Below are 23,511 nucleotides of genomic sequence, written 5' to 3'. Positions count from 1 at the left end.
ACAAGGGAGGGGACATACCATGGTTGGCGATGGGGAAAACAGGCTGAGTATTGTACATTTGTCACATCTTTTTACAGACCCAGGAAATATGGCAGGTACTAATAAAAAGATTGTTCAGGGGAACTTGTATGCATACTATGGTAACCTAAGACGTGAACGTGAAAATCTGAAGCCCTCAGTAGCCCGTTATATAAACATGCTAGGTGTCGATGGCTCCCTCACAAAATTCCCAGCAATCTACCTCACAAGGGCGATTACTCGCTGGGAACGAAGTCTGCTCTTTCGCCTTAGGGCTGGCACCTTGAAATATCTACTTTGCTTTCCCTTGGGCTTTAGTTCTAATCTTGAGCAAGCGATTTGCCCTTGTGGTAATAGTGGGAGCCAATTAAGGTTACATTTTCTTTTTTTCTGTGATTTTTATCAAGTATATAGTAAGCAGTTTTTGATCCCCTATTTAAAGTCTCATGATATCACTGATTTTAGGGAAGCATATAGGGAGATTGTTATGCTCAATGGGGACAACTTAACACTCCGTGTCAGTACTTTTTTGAGACTGGCAGTTCGTTCCCATGCCACTATGAATACAGCGTAAGAAAGCTTTGGTTATATGTCTGTTACCAGAACTAATGTACACGTGGTTTTCATGTGTAAGAGTGTTCGCTTTTTTTAAAAAAAAAAAACCTTTCCTGTTCTTAAAATATATATATATATTTTTTTTCTTCTTTCCAAATTTTATGTCTATGATTGTTATAGGATTGTTTTCATGAATTGATCATTGTACCTTGTATATAATCTATTTTGTAACTATATTAATATGTCCATCGCATTTGCGGACCTACTTTTTAATATTATATTAGTGTATGTACTGTCTTGACTTTTTATTCTGTACTTTTATGGATATTTCCATGTATCCGAATAAAGAAATTGAATTGAATTTAATTGAATTGATATACTGTTGTACGACTGCAAAGCCAGCCAACTATTGACTAATGACAGGCTCTTTGGCCCCATGAATGGCCTGGCTTCTTGTATTGACAGGTGGCTCTGGGAGAAAGCTTCCTATAAATGTCCCATCTGCCACTAAACTAGTAGTTGATATTTGGAAGTACTCATTCGAAGAGATCAGACGGGAGGGTAGAGTGACTGGAGAGACACCCTTATGACTTGAGATGCACATGCCCTAGGTGGCCACTCTTTAGGGAGGGTGGTGACAATCTTGCCTACTTATCAACTTATTCAATTAAAATACCTGCACTGAGTATACTACACAGGACACCATTGTTCAAAACAGGACAAGACTCTTCCGCAACATTCCTTAGGTGCAAAGGAAATTGTGCTAGATTCTTTCCTACGGCTTAGGCGTGCCTAGTTATGCAAGTACAGGGTGATGAGAAACATGTTTTAGGCTGGCTGATACCAACAACCCGAATCTAACCCTTATACACAGATTCCAAGACATTGATGCCACCTTATATGAGATAACTTTACTCCATCTGGGTCCGGTTAAGGTCAAACGTAACAATGCACAACTTTGGAGAGGAACTAATTCATCTTCCATACGCATGTGGACTCAAGGCATGAATGTTTGTAGCTTGAAAAAGAAATCTATCATCCCAGTTACTATCTACGCACAGCCTGGTGGGAATACTTGCAACTGCACTGAGATATTGCCGAATAAACATTGGGGATTTATGGGAAATAAGTAACAGTTCCCTTATGAACATTTTGAAAAGGGTGTTGTCTTGTATCCTCATTTGCAACTATAGTTACATTATGTTCATACAATCTGAATTGTCTGGTGTAATGCTTTTGAAGATGCAACCAACATGGGAGCAAGATGGAACTATTTTGCTCCATGTGAAAAGTGAGTAGACTTGTCGCCTGTTTTAGGGGGGCAAGGATTATAATCTATTTGAGAGAATAGCAAAGAATATATTACCGCAAGGCTATCCACACGCTCCAAGAAGTTATTCTGATCAATCAATTGAGCTTTACGGAATCTCTCCTCAGCTTCTGAATGTTCTCCTTGAACAGTTTCCATTATGGATAGGATTTTATTTGGCCAGCTAACGGCAGCCCACCTAGAGAATAAAAAATGCAAAGCAGCCATTAAAATGAAAAGAGTTGCAGTCTATATTAACTGCTACACACTGGCTCACAACCCTAACAGTGCACTCCACATGGACACAAGAGGTCTTTGGGCCGAACCAAACCACTACTCACCACAAGCATATTGCACCTAAAAAAAAGAAACACCTTATAACACTGTAACACACAGCAGACTATATCACAATCCCACACTACAGCTCCATACCCACATTGTAATCCAGTACAACCGTATACACTTTGACAAAACACCATAATCTCCACATCGCATTATGATACACTTCATCACAAAACAACACAACACTACTTCACAACAAGGCAAGCGGTAGAACACAACAAAAAAACACAGCTTTCTCACCACACATCTCTACCCACAATAAATCACATAATACTGTTAAGTGATCAGCACCACTCTACTACATACATACAAACCCTGACAGCTACGCACCAACAACTTTGCAAATCCAGGAATCCCAATAAAAACATATGAGTATTGACTTTGGCACAAGTACATATCACACTGTACTTTCACTGACCAGGAGGCACCAAACAATGTTGCATAAGAAACCCAATACCTACCCGTAACTATAATTCTCCAGGATTTGTATCTTTCAAAGATTAACATGCTTGAATCATTCCCCATCGGAGAGGCAGGTTTCCCACAGTAACTTTAAAACAGCAGTATCAGAATACAGCTTGCTTGATAAGCCTTAAACCAATGTCACTTTTGTAGCATACTCACCTCATAGAAAAAGTCCCAAACTTCAGCTAATGAAGTGGGACGTCAGATGTCAGCTCAGATTTCCAGTGTGAACAGAGTATGTAACTGCAGGTAAGCTTCTATTAGGTGAGGAAACAAGGCACATATGAACCTATGAAAGATACCAATGCTGGATAACTGTAGTTATTAATTGTTACATATGTTCTTCTCCAATGCTGGATTGTTCATAGATTTACATACTTTAATAAGATTAGCAAGCAGTACCATTCATAAATAACATCAACATTTAGAATGAAGGATTACAATAGAAAAAGGTTCACCATAAGAAAAAAGAGGATGCAGAACAGGGTGTCCTACCTCCTCATTTCTTTTCGACTACTGCTTCTATGTAGTTACTTTGGGTAAATGTATTATGTTTCATCCATGTCACTGCCTGTCAAATGCCTGTGAGGAGTACCCAGGAGTTGGGGTTGTTGGATATGCCAATCTCCTCATTTAATGTGCGGTTGCAGACTGCTCTGCTTTAATTGGGCAAATGTAATGACTGAAACAACCCATCTGGAGATTCCCTGTTTTCATAAGGAGTATTGCTTTTTTATGATTTGAGAATGCCACAAACACTTGGTGAGATTTCTTGAAGTCTTTTGTTCTGTCTAGATATAACGTCAAATATTTATGCCTGTCAAGAGAATGTGGAGCTCACTGCTGCATCTGAAGGATGTTAGGAAAAGGTTTTGAGCACCAATGGCTCTTTGAAATGAAAGTCAGTGGGCACATTTTGAAAGAAATGTGCATTTGCGTGCAATGACAGTCTGCCCTTGGTAAAGTGAAGAAAAAGCTCTTTCACGGTGAATGCATGAATTTTTCTCACTCTGTCTGAAGCCATGTGATGAAGTAATTCCATGATAGGTATTTGAAACTTGCCTTATGGCCTTGATCGAAAGGGCTCTGCAATAATTGTGATAAGATTATATTAAGTTCCCATTTTGTTGATGGTCACTGAGTCAGCGGGAAAGCCCTGAAGAGACCATTGACAAATTCTTTAATGACAATGCTGGCTCATAAGAAAGGGACAGATAACTGCTATCACTTTGTATTATATGTTTTGTTAGTAGTCTGCATCCCCTCTTGTGCTCAGGAGCTAGGCTGTCAAGTTGAGAGACAACTGTTTATAATGTAGTAATGACTTGTTGCCCAGATGAATGAGTGGCAATCAATAGTTACAGGCGAACTGAGTAAGCATACACGGCGGGTCATTTACTTGATCCTGTATTTACGAATATCCAGTCATTGCAAGCTAATACTCCCCTTCCTATGTCCTGGACGGATCACTTTCTTATCTTTATGCGTCTCTATATGCCAGGTACCCCCTTAGCAATCCCTAGAAAAGCCTATATGAAGCAACCATGGCACAAACTAGACAAGGCTGATTTTGTAAATATTCTAAACGCGTCCCGTCCAGACTGGCCCACTAAATTAGCGGAAGCAGATTGCGCCTTTAGGGGTTGGATCAATAACTCACTTGACTGCTGTATCCCAATGAAAATGACAGGGACCAAGCCTACACAAACCCATGCTTGGTTCAATGAGACTCTTTGCATAGAAAAGAAAAAAATGTAAAATTTTGGAAAGAGCCTGGAGGTGGACGTATGACGTTGCTGCAAAAATAATCTAAAGGACAGCAATCAAAGCCTACCACAAATTAGTTTCGAGGACTAACACTGTGTTCTACGTGAACCGGATATCTTCTAGTCCCAACTCCTCCAAAACTATCTTTTCCCTGATGAAGGAAATGGTGAAACCTCAGGGAGGTACATCCAATATTATATCTACAAACACACAGTGCGAGTCATTAGCAGAGTACTTCATCAAGAAGGTGGAACATATTTATGGTACACTTGATATAGGCAGGAAGGCTCTAAATCTTTAAAAGCTGTTAATCCCTCAGCCATTCTTCACTCTCTACCTGCTCTTCCACTAATGTCCATTAAAGATCTGGATGCCTTAGTAGCTATGGTTAAACCAGGCTCTCCTGATGATCCCCTAAAGCCTGATGTCTTTAGGAAACTTTAAAATTGTCTCATGATTGGGGGCGTGGCTAGCAGCTGAAGATGGCGGCAGCATAGAAGGCGAGCTCCGCGGTTGAAGCGGCCTCCTCGACGATCCGACCACTGATCCGTCACACAAATATCTCCTACGGGAAAGGATCGACGCCCAGGACCGGGCGGCACAAACCGAAACAATCGGAACGAAAATCCGACATCGGAAAGTACAGTTCCGAGAGATGCCCGTGCGGGCAGCAGAGCAGGCCTACAGCCGGGCCGCAGACTGAAGCGGCGAGCCGACAGGAAGTGCTACAATCAGGGCGAGATAACACCGGAAGCGCCCGTTCATGGACGAGCTAGTGCCACAGGAAGGAGCAGCGGAACAGCGCCATCGCCGAACTTGAGGGGCTGGGGTCCGAAGGACCAAACATCCTGATCGGTAGTTCCGTGGTGGTTCAGAAGCTCCCAGCGAACATACGGAAGCAAAAAATCACTGCGACCTCCGGGCCGAGGCCGCCATCTTGGTCACGGAGCACGGGTGAGCCCGGGGTGCGAAACAGCGAAAAGACCGCGCTGACCTCCCCGAGAGCCGACAGTTTTGGTGGACAACAGAACTCATCCTACAGACCACTGGCCGCCCGGTGAAAAAGGGTGCAAAATCCGTCGCATAGTGGCGTGACCGGAGGCGGAGGCAAGCAGGCGCATATCCGGACTTAACCACCACGATATAGACGCAGGCCCCAGGGCACGGACTCAACCTCTCGGGGCCTCATACCCCTCATGCAACGATATGCTCGAGATAATCGGTCCGTAGAGACACTGCACAACGACTAGGACCTACATACGGAGATTGGGCGGCGACTTGTGCTTAGCAGGAAGTGCGGGCCGCTTCCGCGACAGACTTGGTGGCACGGAGGGGAGCAAACCCCATCGGTCAGTGGCCCTTGAGACCGATCGGCCCAATTCCGGTGAGCATGAAGTGAACAGAAGGCCTCCGCAGGGGTTTCATCTTAACGGTCGCAACACCATTCGGGAACTGATTTCATAACGAGCGACCACTGCGGACCGCGGCGGAAGGGACCGCCAGGATGGCCGGTAAAGGGCTGAAAAGCGGAGCGGCGCAAGCCCGACTTGAAAGATATGCCTACAATAAGTCTACCTCCTCCCCGCCAGATGCGAAACAGCAGGCGGGCAAAACCGCGGACACAGCGGGGGGCAAGAAAGCGACCTTGGACGACGTGATGCGGGCCCTCACCCAGGTACAGGCAACAGTGGGATCGATCTCAGCAGAAATAACTCTCATACGTGCAGACTTCCATAAAATGACAGAAAAAGTGAATGCAATGGAAGTAGTGACCAAATCGTTGGTGGAAGATGTCTCCGAACTGCAGATAAGTGTGGAGCGGATCACAAAAGAAAACAAGGAGCTGCGGGACAAGCTGGATGACCAGGAAGGGCGCTCGAGACGGAACAACATTCGTATCATAGGGGTTCCGGAATCGGAAGACACAAGGGCGATGGACCTGTATGTGGAAGATCTGATCAAGCAAAGCCTTCAGCCCAAGGGTCTCTCTGCTTTCTTTACAGTGGAAAGAGCGCACCGAGTTCCCGGGGAACGCCCGAAAACCGGGGCTAACCCAAGGCCGATCATTGCTCGGCTCTTCAATTACAGAGACAGGGATGCGATCCTACAGGCAGCAAGAACTTCACCCCCCATCAGAATACAAAACTCCACTCTGTCATTCTTCCCTGACTATACGGCGGAAGTCGCACGTAGAAGAAGAACTTTTTTCGAAGTTAAAAAAGAACTTAGGGCGAGGGAGATTCCCTACTCGATGCTTTTTCCAGCCAGACTGAGGATAGTGGCGGACAATAAAACATGGTTTTTCGACACTCCGGAGGCAGCTCAGGATTGGCTGGAGGGATGGAGACCAGCAGGCCTGCCTCGCCGCTCCAACAGATCGAACAAACATCGCAATAACGGACCCCGAACGGGATCCCAGTCATCTGGGGGAGAAGCAGACTCACACTCACCTCTGAACGACGTACCAGAAACAGAAGACAATGAGGACCAATGACTTCCCGATGCGGCCTACCTAGGCCAATTGTGTCGCTGACCGGGGGTGCTGCCATGGACACTGGGCAGAGAACCTCCGTGGTCAAGGAGGGGGGCCGCTGACTCCGGAGAGTCCTTCATCCCAGCGAGCAAGTACTGTGTTTTGGGTTGGGATCAGGCACTCTGCTGAGTTGGGGGGGCGGGCAGTTTTAGGTCCTTTAGCAGGGGGGCAGGGTGGGGGGGTGTTGGGGGGCGGGAGGTTTTGCATTGTTTAAATTGTTCTAGCAGTCAAGATTGGAACTATATGGTACACACCAACCGAAAGGCGACACATTGGAAATGCGCTCGCACACAATCACCACAGCACACTAAGGTCGGCCACCACAGATATTATGGCACACACCACGAGGGTTGACGTAGAAAGGGAGGTAGCCAGGACGGGGCAGGTGACACCACTGTGCCTTATGACATGAAATGTTAGGGGTCTGGGGGATAAAGTTAAAAGAGGCCTGGTGTTACAGAGCATAAAACGACTAAACCCAGCCCTGGTCCTACTCCAGGAAACACACTTAACAGGCACAGCAACCAAAGCACTTGATAGGAAGGGCTACAGTATGATCGTACACTCAGAGTTCACTAGGGGGTCCCGTGGTACAGGGATTCTGATGCACCGCTCATCGAGATTCATACTCCAATCCACGAAATCAGACACACAGGGACGTTTTGCGGCGGCACACGGACAGTGGGAAGGAAGACCGCTCAATGTGGTCTCGGTCTATATCCCGCCGGCACTGCATGCTGTCGCACTACCAGAATTGGGGAAATTCCTGCTAGACCTTCCAGAGGGAGATCTCATTGTGGGCGGGGACTTCAACGCAGTAGCACACAACACACAAGACAGATTCCCGGTGAGAACTCAGTCTCCCGGGCCCTCCCGACTACATGATTTTATGGAAGCACAGGGCTTGGTGGACCTCTGGCGGCGATTCCACCCAGACGACCAGCAATACACATTCCATTCAGGGGTCCATGATAGTTTGTCACGGATCGACTATTTCCTAACACTGGGACACGGCACCCTCACTATAGAAGACGTATAAATAAAACCAAGGGGTTTTTACGGATCACTCTCCCCTGACACTGAGTCTCTCCAACCCTGGACGGACCCGGACACGCATTTACCCGATCTACCCGGGATACCTTAAAGAACCATTAGTAGCAAAAGCACTAAAGAGAGAGACAAGGACATACTTCGCTGAGAACGTAGGGTCTGTTAAGTCCCCCATTATCCTATGGGAAGCGTACAAAACGGTTCTCAGGGGACAGCCTATTTCCACTATCACGAGATACAAACGAAAGCAAAAACAAGAGCTCCTAGACCTAGAAGACGGGCTCGCCAAGGCCAACAGAGAGCATGAGACTGACCCGACGAGGGACACGCTGCACAGACTTCGACTGTGTCAGCAGCGTCATACCGACCACATACGCCGCAAGGTAGTGGACAACATAGCGACGACAGCACACAGAATCTACGATGTAGGTGACAAAGCTGGTAGGCTCATTGCTTGGTTAGAGAAAAAACGGGAGGGGCAGAGGGCTATCCTACACTTGAGAGATCCTGCAGGGGTACTACAAACCCGTCCCTCACTGATAGTAGAACTCTTGGCTGTCCACTTTCAAACAGTATATTCCCCTGAATTCGATGTTACCCGAGAGATGGCGGAGGCGTCTCTCGCAGGAGTACCCACTTGCACCTTGTCACAGGACAATAAAGACGAGTTGGAAATGGACCTGACTGCTGAAGAGTTACAGATAGCCATCACTGCATTACACTCAGGAAAAGCGTTAGGTCCCAATGGGATACCGATTGAATGGTATAAAACCATGTCGGAAACGCTTGCGACCCCCCTACTAGATATGTTTAAGGCCAGTCTGGAACAGGGACAGTTGCCGCCCGATCAACGCGCAGCAACTATAATAGCAACACCGGCAAGCCACCTGAGGACTGCGGGTCATACCGCCCAATATCTCTACTTAATGCCGAGAGTAAGATCTTAGCGAAACTACTAGCCAACAGACTGTTACCTCATCTGGTGCATCTAATACATCCTGATCAATCCGGATTCATGCCGCATAGGAGTACGGCGATGAATCTCAGGCGCCTACACGGCGTGATGGCACGGGCTCCATTACTGTCAGAACCAGCAGCTATCCTGTCACTTGACGTCAAAATGGCGTTTGACCTGGTGGAATGGCGCTACCTCTTTGCGGTTCTGGAGCATATGGGTTTCGGCCCAAAATTTGTAGCGTGGATTAGACTTTTCTATAAAAGCCCAGTTGCCCGAGTGACAGCAAATGGCCACATCTCGAGAGAAATACCACTAGCGAGGGGAACGAGACAGGGGTGCCCACTCTCGCCGCTCCTGTTCGCACTGGTCCTGGAACCCTTAGCCACCATTATCAGGACCACCCAGTTATTGAAGGGCATACGGTGGGGAGGCGACTGGGAAGACAGGGTGTCACTATATGCCGATGACATGTTGATCTACCTAACAGACTTAGCAACTGGTATTCCGGTACTGCTGGCCCTGTGTGAGAGGCACGGCACAGCCTCGGGGTACAAAATAAATTGGACGAAATCTATGCTCTATATGCTCCACGGCACGCCGCCGACCCTAAGTGCGGACTGCCCATTATTATTAGAATCCACCTCCTTTAAATATCTAGGGATCCAAATCACACGAGAGCTTGCGACCTTTCAGGACTTAAATCTCAGGCCGCTGCTCGACAGACTAAAATCAGATGTACGTCATTGGAAAACCCTCCCATTAACACTGTTGGGTAAAGCCGCACTTTTCAAGATGATGGCGCTACCCCGTTTCCTATACGTCCTGGAAAATACGCCAGTGTTGGTCCCATCATCGTTCTTCCGACAAATATCGACTCAACTGTCCAGTTTATTGTGGGGAAACAGACCGGCCAGGGTGGCGCATGTGAAATTGATTCGAGACTGGTATAGTGGGGGGATAGCACTCCCAAATTTGGAACTATATTACTGGGCAGTCCACCTCAAAGTGATTAACCAGTGGATACACAGGCAGCAGGACGATCCGGCATATATGGCGGATAGGAGGCAGCTAGGGACAAACACGCTTCTGGCCCCACTCTACAATAAAGGATTGATGGCAAAACTCAGCGGCCCAACTAAACACACTGTGACGCTATGGCATAAAGCCCAAACCCGACTAAAATGGGAGGGAGTAGTTACACGACTTACACCCCTGTGGGACTCCAGAATTTTGGGGAATCTGAGACACAGTAAAGGCTTCGAACAGTGGGACAATATCGGGATTTCCACGGTGGGTGATATGTGGATGAAGGATGGAGTGGTTCCGTTTGAGACCCTGAGGGAACAATACGAATTGGGCATTACTGAAACATACCGTTACATACAGATTCGTCACGCATTACTGTCAGCAATAAAACCAGGCACTAATGTCCCAGAATCGGCCCCGTTGGAGGACTGACTACTTACAGACTACATGGAGGCCAGTGCTACTTCCCTCACTTACCGTAAACTCATAAACAACTTACCTGACCCGTTGCAGAAATTGAAGGAAAAATGGGAGGGGGAAATAGGAGAACTAGATGAGACAGACTGGAATGCAGCGCTGGCGTCGCCTAAAGAAGCTGGCATCTCGTCAAGATTTAGGTTGGTGCAATTTAAAATATTGCACCGAGTATACTATACACGCACCGCTCTGCACAAAATCCAAAGAGCGGATCACCCCTACTGCCTGAGGCTTTGCGGAGAGGAGGGCACATTGTATCACACCCTATGGTCCTATCCCAGCATGGTGGACTATTGGCGGAGAGTAACACGCACAATGGCCCAAACCTTACAAATCCCGATCACACCTGACCCCCGAGTTTGTCTGTTGAATGTGTGGGGCCCAAACAACTTAACATCATATGGAAGGCAATGGGTGGTCATTGGAACGATGTTAGCAAAGCGAGATATAGCGCAGAAATGGGGATCATCCGAGACGCCGACCCTGGCACAGTGGTGCCGGAATATGGACATGCTTATGGTGGTGGAACGGGCAGTGTACCAACAAAGAGCCAACCCACGTAAATGGAACAAAATATGGACACCTTGGAACACTTATAGGGGGGAGCTGTGTGAGCCGCTGCCGGAAGAGGAAGACATGGATAGCTCAGGGGATGAGGAGGAAACTGAGTAGGGGAGAACAGAATGTGGTGAGGGGTTCAGACAGGGTAGCCCCAGGGTTTGCCGGGCTCGTAGGGTTGGCATAATAGATCTGCAAATTGTGGTATTAAAGGCTTTGCCCATTGTGATGGTTGATTTGAATGCTCTAATAATCTATCTGAAATGTACCAACTATCCAATCGATGACCTTACAGTTAAGAGTTGTTTAATAAAAAAGAAAAAGTTGCGCTATTGGTTGACTGCAGCAGAATGTTGACGCTGCAACCAACGGAAAAATATGACTGTGATTATTGCTATGTGATGCAACAATAAAAACAAATTAAAAAAAAAAAAAATTGTCTCATGATTGAGGGCAAGGAACTAATTAATACATCTCTTCTGCTGTCAGGAATCCCTATATCATGGAAACATGCTAAGGTTATCCCCGTATTAAAAAAGCCCACATTGAATCTATCTTTATCAGAGAACTTCTGGCCCATTTCGCTGCTTCCGTACCTAGCCAAGATTATGGAAGCTCATGTTAACATCACTCTGACTCGCTATTTGGAGGTCAATGAGATTCTGGATAGTTCTTAAAAAGGTTTCCGCTCCAAACATAGCACTCGGCTCTTTTGGCGGTCACCTAGCAATTGTGGGCCACTTTGGATGAGGGGAACACGTCAGCACTGTTGGATCTAAGTGCAGCCTTTGACAACGTCTCTCATGAAATTCTGCTTCAAAGGCTAAAGGAGATTGGTGTCAAAGACAATGCACTGATCTAGTTCTCACCCTTTTTATCCGAGCGCTCGTTCCAGGTACATACCCCCCCATGCATTCAGGATTCATACTTTAGATGTGGAGTCCCCCAGGGCTATGCCCTGAGCCTGGCGTTATTCAATGTATATGTGCGCCCACTGGCCCTGTTGGTCAAAGCATGTAACATCAAAATGGTATCATACGCCGATGATGCACAACTGGTCTTCACTTTCTCTAATAATAGCGATCTAGACCAACTGAAATTTTGTGAGGTTCTTCTGGCTATTTCTGACTGGATGGCAGCGAGCGCCGCCTTGGAAACTCCAGCACACAGAAGAGCAGATATTGCACATTCTCAACAGTGACAAATAGATCTAACAAAGGTTCTCCTCTCTTAGGAGCGACCTTGCACCACCTCCGGATGGAGAAGCCATTCGTGATCCGCTTAGTATTGACGGCTGAGTTTATCTGCTCTGGAATTCAGAGAGCCCACCAGATGTTGAACCACCAGGGAAGTAACCTGATGTTCCAGCCATGTTCCGAGACACAGAGAGTCTTGACATATAGTCCACAACTCCACCCGGCTTTCACTGCCAGTTGGATTGCTGTCAGTTCCAACAAGTGATGTGGGGCTGAGACTCCGGCGGAGACCAGAGACTTCTGATCTCTACCTCTTCCAGGTGGCCTTCCCAACACAGAAGTGACACATTTGTCACCACTGTGAGCTTTGGGAGGAAGAGAGAGATATAGAGGTGCTGCTGACCCAATCGCGGTCTGTGATCCACCACTGTAGTTCTTCTGCAGTTGCCTTCAATATCTGGACCAGGTCGGAGAGATTTCCCTGATGCTGTGTCCACTGTGTCTTCATGTTCCATTGAAGAGCTTGCATACACCAATGGGTATATTTTACTAAATAAATGCAGTAAGTGATGAGGCCCAGGAGCCTCATAGCCAGTCTCACTGAAATCCAGGATAGAGGCTGAAACATCAGTATCATAGTCCAAATATACTGGATTCGCTGTTCAGGAGGATTAGTCCGAAACTGCACAGTATCATCTATCTATTTACCATTTCTCTCATCCATCCTTCCACTCACTCATTCATCCAGCCATCTTTTCTCTCATTAGCCATCCATTTACCCTTTCAATCATCCATTCACCCTTTAACTAATCCATCCAGCCATCCACCCATCCCTTCACTTACTCACTCGTCCACCTTTTCATATTAATTATGAGCTGAACCTTTGTCTGACAGAAGTGTGTTGGCCATCAAGAATTTCTCCCTTGCTGTAGTCCCTAAAACAGGGGGGGTGAGGTGGGGGTATGGTTCCTAATGCCCCTGCACATAGGCAATCTGAAAAAGTGGAAGTCATGAGTCATGCATGATTCACATTGCCAGGCCATGTGGTGACTGTGACATGGTGACATGGTGTTGTTTCCAGGGCTTTAAGTGGAATAAAAAACTGGGGGGGGGGGTCATTGCAAAGGGGGTGTTCGATGTAATTAAGGGTGTTGCTTAAAACACCCAAGCTAAAAATCAGTGCTTAGTATAGTGCCTCCCGACTGGTATTTTGCCTTTTCTGTCATTGTGTCCAGATATATAACATAACAAGTAACTTTACAACTACAAGTGAGAACTATTTGCTTTGTCAATGGTTGTTAGTTGCATGAAATAAAAAAGCAGCAACCATGGCTTCGTTGAATATAATATTGAAAATGCATCAGTTCTAAAATGATGAGACTGTGAAATAACTCTAACCCCTTTTTTTAACTTCTTTCACCAGCTTCTTTTCTTGAACTGGATTTTATAGCAACATTGGCGTTTTTGCACATTTCTTCCATCTGACATTCTGTACTGCCCTAGACCAAGACTGGGGGAGGCCTGACTGGCCCATTGTCATTCTGTATGTGGCAATCATCAGCCCCACACAGAATGACAATGGGCAGGGTGGGGCTGCTCTTGTGCTGAGAGGAGTGCGAGGTGGCCCAATCAGGAAGCTGAGGCTTCTTTCAGGGAACAGTGCTGTTACCTGCAATGCCCAAAATTACGGACAAAAGGCGTCCGTAAAAGGGATCCTCATGGACAACGGATGTGAGGTCCAATATTACGGAGGGTCCGTGAAATTTACGGATGATTGGTCACCATAATTATGGGAATTATATAATCACAGGCACAAGGTGTGAGCAACTTCTTGCTGGGGGCGTCAATGAAGGGAGGCCCCAAAAGAGAGAAAAAAATTAAAAAGATAAAGACTATGAATTTTGATAAGAAGACCAGTCTGAGATTGAACCCTGTACGGCGTCTGACCGAGGTGCGAGTTCAAAGTTAAAAAACATGTAGTGCTATCTGATAGCACGTTTCATTTTCATGGAAAAGGTGTCATGTGGGGCTGCAGAGCCCAGGCACTGGATGTCGTGCTTCGGACATGGTGGATTGGATTTCAGGGCATTAGGGTGAATATGGGGCATTAGAGGAAATGCAGTGAATCTAAATCAAATAAAAGGAGAAATAATATTAATATAGACGTCTGTTGTAATCTTCCTCTTTCCCTTCCCTTGGAACATTCCTTTCCCCCCTCTCTCCCCTCCCCCTTGGAATGTTCCTCCAGAGTTCACTTTAGAATGTTGGAGAGCCTGTCAGTTACGGAGAGTGGATGACAGTATAAAGACGTTTGTACTCACCCTGCCTCAGAGTGTTTTTATTTCACAACACTGGCGACGAATTGGTGAAGGGGACCATCTCTGTCATCTCCTCTTTCTTTACTCTCTCCTTCCTGCGTTTCTACTTGATTATTCTTCAGTCCTGAAGTGATTATGTGGTGAAGAAAACTTCAGCGTCTACCTCAGGGGTTGCCTTCATATCCTGGTGGAGTGGAAGTCTCATTGAAGGTATTCCTGGAATGTTATCTGGAAGAACCATTCTTCGCTCTTCGTCTGGTCACCGGGACACCCTACCGAGCACCCGGGTTGCCTGCGCCTGCTGGTTGCCTTTAGTTCTAACGTAAATATTGGGGATTGTGCCACTTCACTGTGAGGAAGATTCTCCAGTGCTGCATTGTCTTTGGTATTTCTCTTCAATCAAAGATTGTGGTACCTCGAGAAGCGTAACGTGGGAAGAATCCTGAATTGGTAGGACGGTAGCGTGGAGCCTTTCCATTAGACTTTTTCTTCTTTACTAATTTCATCTGCAGCATGCTGGGATTCGGCACTCCTGTGGCACTCCTGTGAATTGCCTGCCGTGAGGGACCTTGGGTGCATATCCCCGCTCTGTCACGAAGATTGCCAGAGTGTCCTGCAGTGGTCCGCACCGTCGCTGGTTCCCAGAGCTGTGTGCTGTGCCTGTGGTGTGCTGCCCGCCTGATGCTTCAGTCTCTGGCCGCAGTGCCGCGCCCCCGGGGGTGAGTCTTAGCTCCGGTGACCTGGCGGGCGAAGGGTCCGGGTTCTCGGCTCCTCTTTGCTTAAGTGATTCTCCGGCGCCCATCAGCCCCCGCTGGCCCTGCTCACAGCTCTGCAGCTTCCTCTTCTATCATCCCCCGCTGGCCCTGCTCACAGCCCTGAGGTTTCCTCTTGGCGCTCCAGCCTGCTTTCTACACTGCACCACAGTTGGTATTCGGGAGAGCATTCTGTCAGCTCCCCAGAGAGATGTTCCGCGGTGCATCGCCTCCCTCAGCCGGCTATTCAAGATCTCGTCAATTCCTGTCAGGAAGAGGATTTCGACGCCCCAGCCACCTCACAGCCGATTCCCATCGCATTCTTCTCAGAGCCGGGTTGTCAAGTTCCTGCCGGTGCACCAGCATCTTCACAACCGGTCCTCAGTGCAAACACCTCGTCATTTTCACTCAGCGCGCCAGCTACTACAAAGCCGGTTCGTCAAGCTTACTGCAATTCTCTTGTTTTGTCTCCTCCATGAAATTACTCTGGTTCTCCATCTACGGCCGGCTCTGTGAGCATATCCTGCATTCTTTGGGATTACTTCCATCAGTTACACAAGTAAGACTCTTCCTTTTCAGCTGCCTGCTGTCGCATACACAGTTCGCCTTAGACTGGCATCTAGGGGTCAGTTTAGAAGCTATGTGCATGAGTTTTTTCAAGCTAATATATGGAACATTAACAACTGTTTCTCCATGCTCTTGAGAGTTTTAAACAGGGTTTCTCTCCAGTTCCTTAATATTCAAGGGGCACATGTCTATGCGGTGAGCAGAGTGATTGGACTGATTTCTTCACACGTAGCTTCTATTCGGTGCCTTTATCTTTGCTACCAATTGTCTTAATATATTACAGAGTTCTTTAGTATTTTCCTATCTTCCCCAAGTTTACCACGAACCTTGTCATCTTGTGATTCAGCTCCTACCTTGTGCATTTCTTATGGTGATACGCACACCTTTCCTACAGAAAACAATCTCATACGTAAGTCATGTATTCGCTATGATACTACTTGTGGGAGCAGTTTGCTATTTACTTAAGTGAAATCAGTATTACGCCTCAAATCTGTGTCGCGTATTCTACTTACCTTTAGTTTGCTATGATACAACAGGTGGAGTAGTTTTGCTATTTACTTCAGTGATAGTGTATTACGTTACAAGTTTGTGTATCCTCCTTTTAGCTGTTCTGCCCCTTTTTAGGTAATTTTACTAATTCCCGTTGGTTGTAATTCTGATAGTTCTGCCTCACATGCAAATATTTCATTCTTGTTTTCTTCAAATTTAATTGTCCTATTTGGGACTCCCACCTCCAATATTTATTCTCTCATTTCTACCTTCCAGTTGCAGCGTGGCATTGCGTGACCCTTTTACTATCTATTTATATACCTGCTGCGGGTAGCCAGTCAGCTTTCCTCCCTACTATGGCTGGACAAGCTATGAGCCAACCTCTTCCGTTCCTCAATAAAATAGGGGAACCGGAAATTCGCTGGAAGGAATGGATACATTTATTCGCCTCATACCTCATTGCCATAGGCGGCGAAAGGTATTCAGCAGTTCGCAAACAACACATATTGTTGCATAACCTAGGCATACAAGGCAGGAAGATTTATGACACCTTACCTGAACCAGAACCAGAAGAGGATGAGGATGATATGGATGAGTTTAAAGTCACCCTGTTAAAATTAGAGACACATTTTGGTGACAGAGTAAACGTAGTTTTGAGGCGACATAAGTTCTTTACCCGCATCCAAGGTAAACAGGAATCTGTCATCAATTACATAGCTGCTCTTAGAGGCCTGACACAACTATGTGACTGATGATCTCACTGATTCCCTCATCAGGGACCAACTTGTCAGGTGCACAAACAATAGTCGTATCCAAGAAAAGCTCCTGGCAAAAAACCCCACCTTAAAAAAATCGGTTAGTATAGCAGTCTCTGTGGAACACACTGCTAAGTGTATCAAAGAGATGAAGACTCCCAATGAGCTTGTTGCCAATGGTCGCAATTGCAGTGATGCACAGGCCAATTCTATTGATAATGAGGTATTCAAGGTTAGACCCGGAGAAGTCGAAAATAACCATTTTGCCAGGGAAAAGGGAAGGTTGAAATGCTATAGATGTGGCAGCAGCAATCACCTTGCTAATGATGTGTGTTGTACTGCCCGCAATGTCACATGTGTAAAATGTAACAAGAAGGGGCACCTGGGTAGAATGTGTGCAACAACAGTGAAAACTACCAAGTGAAAGTAGTAAACAATAAAGGGGACTTGGCCCCTAAGTATGTGTTCCAAGTAAAAGCTAGAGACTGTCAAGCTTCCCCAAGTTCTCATGGACAATTCAGTGACCACAGGTCTATTGAATATCCGAAATGTACAATCCTTGTGAATAATAAGCCCATAGAGGTGTTTGCTGATTTGTGTGCCCCAGTTACCTTATTTAATATTGATGTCATAAATTAGATAGTTGATACCTCCAGTCTCAACATGTTGGAACCTGATATTTCAGCTGTAGGGTATGCTGAAGAGAACATCCCTCTAAAGGGATGATGATGGCGAGTATTCAATTCAAAGGGAGAACCACATGGAGCAAAGTGTATATGGTAAGCAAAGGTTCCAATCTGTTGGGTAGGCATCATCAAAGAGAGTTGGGGATTGTGCTTGATCCCAATAATAAAGATCAGGTCCAATTAGCTGAGCGGGAGGAGAAAATCAGCAGTAATTTAACTAATCAGTCTGATTTATTCTCCAGAGTAGGCCACCATGTAAATAGTCCTGGCTGCGGTGTACCTCCCATGGGAGTGAACATAATTATGAACTGAAACTGCTGGTGTTAAAAGTAGTCCTGTTGAGAAAAGTCATGCACTGTCGAGAAATCCTACAGCAGTTCCTAAAATACCATGGTCTAAGTTGGCATTGGAAATAATCGGCCCCACAGAACAATTAGGAGTCCTGAAAAGATTTCTGATCATACTCATGGACTACACTTCACACTGGATCAAATACAAGTTTGTTTCATGGGTCTCAACAAAAACCCTCATCGACTACTTAACACCTTGGCTGCTAGGTGTTTTCCCCCTCCTGTGCTGGATTTTGCACTTTTGCTGGCACCATGACGAGCTCAGCTCGTCATCAGCACACGACACCCGTGGGTGATGACGAGCTGAGCTCGTCATCAGCATCGAAAGGGTTAAGAGACTCATTCGCATGTGAAGGTGTGCCACCTTGCATAGTCACCAACAATGGTATCAAGTTCTCTTCTATTGAAATGATGGCATTCCTAAATGATCTGGGCATCAAGCATGAGGAAACCACTTTGCAATGCCTAGGGGACAATGACCTCATTATTATTATTATTATTGAGTTTAGTATAGCGCGTGGTTACCCTTGGGCATCCCAGCGCTCGTCCAGAGTACACACCAAAACAGCAGAGCACTAAGCAGGGAACAGATGAGTCTTTAAAAGTTTGCGAAATCGCAAGGTGCCAGTTTCGGAGCGAAGGGCATGCGGAAGGGAGTTCCATAATGCTGCCACATTGACGGAAAATCTTCTACCGCCAGTCCTGGCTTTTTTTACTTTCGCGACTTGCAAGAGATGTTGGTGGTCTGAGCGGAGGGCACGAGGGGCCTTATAAGGTTGGACCATACTCCGCAGGATAGGGGGCCCTTTTCCCTGCAAGATTTTGTGAGCCATGCAGAGTGCTTTAAACTTCACCCTCTCTCTCACAGGGAGCCAGTGGAGCGCCTTCAGCGCAGGTCGGGCTGACTGCCGCCTGGGAAGGTCCGTCAAAAGCCTGGCGGCAGCATTTTGCACTTGTTGCAATTTGTTTAGAGTTGATTCTGGAGCCCCCAGAAATAGCGCATTGCTGTAGTCCAGCCGTGAAATGATGAGACCCTGGATTAGTAACCTCCTAGTGGCCATCAGGAGGAGGGGTAGGATCTTCCGGGCTGACCGGAGCAGGCCGAAACACACGACTGCGGTCTTTTTTGCGTGTGTCTTGAAGGATAGGTCCTGCTCCAGCCACACCCCCAAGCTCTTAATCTCCTGTTTTGGGGTAGGTGGCGCTCCCAGCCAGCTAGGCCAGCTACTTGGGGACAAGGAGGGAGGGGAGTTCCCCAGCATCATCAGTTCGGTTTTTGAACCGTTAAGTTTAAGTGCTGAGTTGCCCATCCAGGTGAAGACCCTGGCTAAACATGTGTGCAGCAGGTCGGGTTGGTTCGCCGGCTGGGGAAGCCCAACCACCAACTGGGTATCATCCGCATAGCTGATGATCTTGATACCCAGTGGCAGTACCACACTCTCCAGTGGGGCCATATAGATATTAAATAGTGTGGGGCTCAGCGATGAGCCCTGTGGCACACCACACTGGAGGGGAACCGATGTTGACTTCTCGTGGCCTTCCCAGACCTCAAACGTCCGATCTTCTAGGAAGGACGCGAGCCATTTCAGGGCCAACCCGGAGACCCCCACCCCGACAGCCGCTGGAGTAACACCTGATGGTCTACGGTGTCAAATGCCGCACTAAGGTCCAGGAGGATCACTGCCACCGATCCCCCTGAATCCAAAATGCTCCTGGCATTCTCCACGACTGCCAGCAGGGCAGTGTCCGTCCCCTGGCCAGGGCGAAATCCCGTTTGGGAGTCACCCAAGAGAGAGTTGGATTCCAGAAAACCCGAAAGGCGCCTATTCACAAGTTTCTCCGCCACCTTGCTAAGGCCGGGGAGCAGGGAGATAGGCCTAAAATTAGCAAGGTCAGCGGGGTCCAGGCTGGGCTTCTTCAGGAGGGCCTTAACTACCGCTCCTTTCCAGCTGGGAGGCACAACTCCTTGGGTGAAGGATAGGTTCAAAAGGTCCGTCACTGGGCCGCCGATGGTAGAAGCTACCTGCTTCAGGTATTTCATCGTTACCGGATCTCTCGGAGACCCACTCTTCAGGGTCACCAAGACCCCAAGAGCCTCGTCCACAGTGACTGGACCAAAGGAGTCCAGCTCTGCTGTCCTCACCCCAGGCTGAGACCCAGGGTTGCATTCGGAGGATTGCTCCTGCGCTAACCGAGGGAGGGACGCCAAGATGTTTTCTATCTTAGATTTAAAGAACGTGGCTAATTCTGAGCATTTTTCATGCGGGTTGTCATGAGTGACCGGAGGTTCGGGGGTTTGCAGAAGTTCTCTGATGACATTAAACGACTCTTTCGAGGAATTAGAAGAGAGTCCTATTCTCTCCTCAAAGAACCTTGATTTCGGTACCCGGATGGCGGATTTGTAGATGTTAAGTGCTGCCCGGTATTCTCTCCGGCTCACTTCGCCCCAGTCCCTCCTCCAGATCCGCTCCTGCCTCTTGCAACCCTTCCTCAAAGCTCTGAGCTCTGGCGTGTACCTGGGAGCTGAGCCCACTCTCTTACCCCTGGTGAGTAGTCTTTTCTTAGGGAGAATAGCATCGAGCGAGTTGGTCAACCAGGTGTTTAAGTTCGCATCAGCGACTAGCGGGTCAGGCCCGGGGGGGGGGGGACGTGTCGCCTCCAAGTGTACTGCCCAGGTGTCCACTGGGAGCCTAGACCAGGCTCTTTCCACCGTGTATACTCTAGGTGTAGGTACCACTGGGACATCAAACTGCCACAGGGCCGGAACCATAAAATGATCTGTCCAGGGCAGAACCAGCGCAGGCAGTACTTTAAGGCGTTCCGAGTTCGAAAAAATGGGGTCAAGCAAGTGTTCCTTCCCGTGCGTTGCACCTGAATTGACCAGGTTAATCTCGAATGCTTTCAGATCACCCTGAAGATCTACTGCCAGAGAGTCAGAGGGGTCATCAAAATGGATGTTAAAGTCACCTAGTGCCACAAAGTTGACTGTGGAAGAGGCAAGAAGCACGACCGTTTCAAGAAAAGAGTTGAGGAAGTTGCCCATGGTCCCAGGTGGGCGATAGACAAGGAGGCCTGCCAAGGAAGCGGTATGCGACAACCGTAGAGAGAATTGACAGCTCTCACAGTCGCTCATCCCTCCATCCTGGACCTTACAGGTTAACGTATCCCTGTAAAGGATGGCAATTCCACCTCCCCGCCCTACTGGTCTATCTAGGTGAGATATGAGAAAGCCTGGTGGAAGTGCTATGACCATATCCGGGCCGGAGCTGGAAGAGATCCAGGTTTCTGTTAAAAACAAGACGTCCAACTTGTGGTCAAGAATGAGGGAATTAATTTCTGTTGCATGACTAGGGAGGGACCGACAGTTCAACAGGGCCATTGACAACAAGCAATTGTCTTTGCCCGTTACCAGACCCGTATTACAGGCCCCGCAGGGCAGGAACGGTTTCCCTCCCTCGTGAACATACCTACATGCGGCGAGTTTCGGTGGCCGCCAAAGCATGAGCTCATCCCTCGTGTACCTGATGAAAGCCGGAGATGGCATCCGTGAGTTGGGCAGGGGGACCAGCCCTATGCCCGTCTGGGCCCGGACGGGCACAGACGGGCTGAACTGTGGCGTAACTCCGGCGTCAGTCCGGCGACCCCGCTGCGCGTGACCGCTGCGCGTCAGCATGGCTACCTTTAAGCACGCCTAGCGAAATAGAAAGGGGACTAGAGCGCGCGAAGGATCACCCACACCCAATATGGCCGCCACGAGTCGGGGGCAAAGGACCCGCAAAGTGCAGTGTTTTTCAGGCAATTATAGTGCAGGTTAGATGTCAGCAGTGCGAGTATGCGAGGCCAGGCTTAAAAACAGGGGATAAGTGTCCAAACACAAACTAAAGTAAAAGACAAAAACGGGTCATTAAAAACACAGAGCTTCCACAGACAAGCGCTGCAAGTATGCGTAAATCTGTACTCTTGATTCAAAATCTCATTCAACTAGTTTTTGCCAACAATATGGATGTTGATAAAACGTTAAGAGAAGGCATTTGGGCATATCAGACCTCTTCCGACTTGATAACGGGAGTAACCCCTTTTGCTTCCATCAGGGGAAGAGATCCGATTACCAAATCAATTATCCCCTGATCCACCTCTCATATAGCCTTCTTCATAATTGTAACCCTGTTGTATGTTTTATCCACCTGGGCAGCTATGTGTTTCCTATGCCCCTTGGTCACTGGTTGTCACCCATCAACTGATCTGAAATGTTAGTTTACTGCATAGGACCCCTTCTGTTTTTTACACCCTCTGCTATTTCAGCATCCGCCTGGTTCCATTGTACCCTTTCCCCTGTGTAGGAAGATGTGTTTTAATCTTCCTCTTTCCCTTCCCTTGGAACATTCCTTTCCTCTCTCCTCCCTCCTCCCCCTTGGAACGATCCTCCAGAGTTCACTTTAGAATGTTGGTGAGTCTGTCAGTTATGGAGAGTGGATGACAGAATAAAGACGTTTGTACTCACCCTGCCTCAGAGTATTCTTACTTCACAACAACGTCCTACTGGGATCGAAACTTGTCGGCGTCTTAGCGAAGCAAAAACTCCCAAATTAAAAATTTGTAGTGCTATCTGGTAGCATGTCCAATTTTCATTAAAAAACACTGTCATGAGAACCGCTCAGACCGGGCACTGGGTTTCCATGCTACGATCATTATGTTATCTACTAGATGACATCACAGTTTTTAACTTGGGGATCATTGCCTCTTTTATACGACGTACTGTCCTAGACGGGTCTCAATATTACTCCTTCTTTTTTAACTCCACTTAATTACTCAAATGCCTCCATTCACTCCAAAGCCTTGAATTCCATAATGAACGCAGCAAGGAAATCCAGTGCCCGGTCGGTGTGGGTTCTCATGACAGTGTGTATAGCTGTTTTATGTAACGAAAGCCCCCCACTTCATTGATGGGGAATGATTCAACCACGTTAATCCATTAAAGATCGAATGCTGGAGAATCTGGGACAGAAACCTGCGTAGTGTTGATTCTTGGGAATGGGTGTAATAGCCCTTTTTTGTATCATAATGAGGATTTCAGCAAAACAAATGACTGTCTTTTGTGTCTGGGCGATGGAGCTTGTAAGGGATGCTGAATAAACCTCTGAGTTTGCACCTATGAGATCAGTTACAGAACCTATTTGTCTGGTGTGATTCACAGCCACTACTCCAGAAAGCTGATGCTCTCTGTTCCCGCAGTGCCGTGGCCTGAGGAACAGTAAAATAGTTTTTCAGTGCTAAGGAGAATTCATATGTCACCCTAAGTGGGACGGGTATGCCCAGACGTGGGTCCTGTGCTCACTACAC

The 23,511-nt window shown here is 47.3% G+C and overlaps 1 protein-coding gene across 1 annotated transcript in view; it reads right to left on the bottom strand.

Annotated features, from left to right (window-relative positions):
- DNAH1 (dynein axonemal heavy chain 1) overlaps positions 1-23,511 on the bottom strand; it is an 822,394-nt gene that overhangs the window by 531,853 nt on the left and 267,030 nt on the right. The window contains exon 17 of the mRNA XM_086939555.1: positions 1,940-2,081. Within this exon, the coding sequence (XP_086795681.1) occupies positions 1,940-2,081 (142 nt within the window). The remainder of the gene's footprint in view (positions 1-1,939; positions 2,082-23,511) is intronic.

This window comes from Lissotriton vulgaris, chromosome 9 (assembly GCF_964263255.1).
Source record: "Lissotriton vulgaris chromosome 9, aLisVul1.2, whole genome shotgun sequence".
NCBI lineage: Eukaryota > Metazoa > Chordata > Amphibia > Caudata > Salamandridae > Lissotriton > Lissotriton vulgaris.
This window is presented reverse-complemented; position numbering and strand designations above follow the sequence as displayed.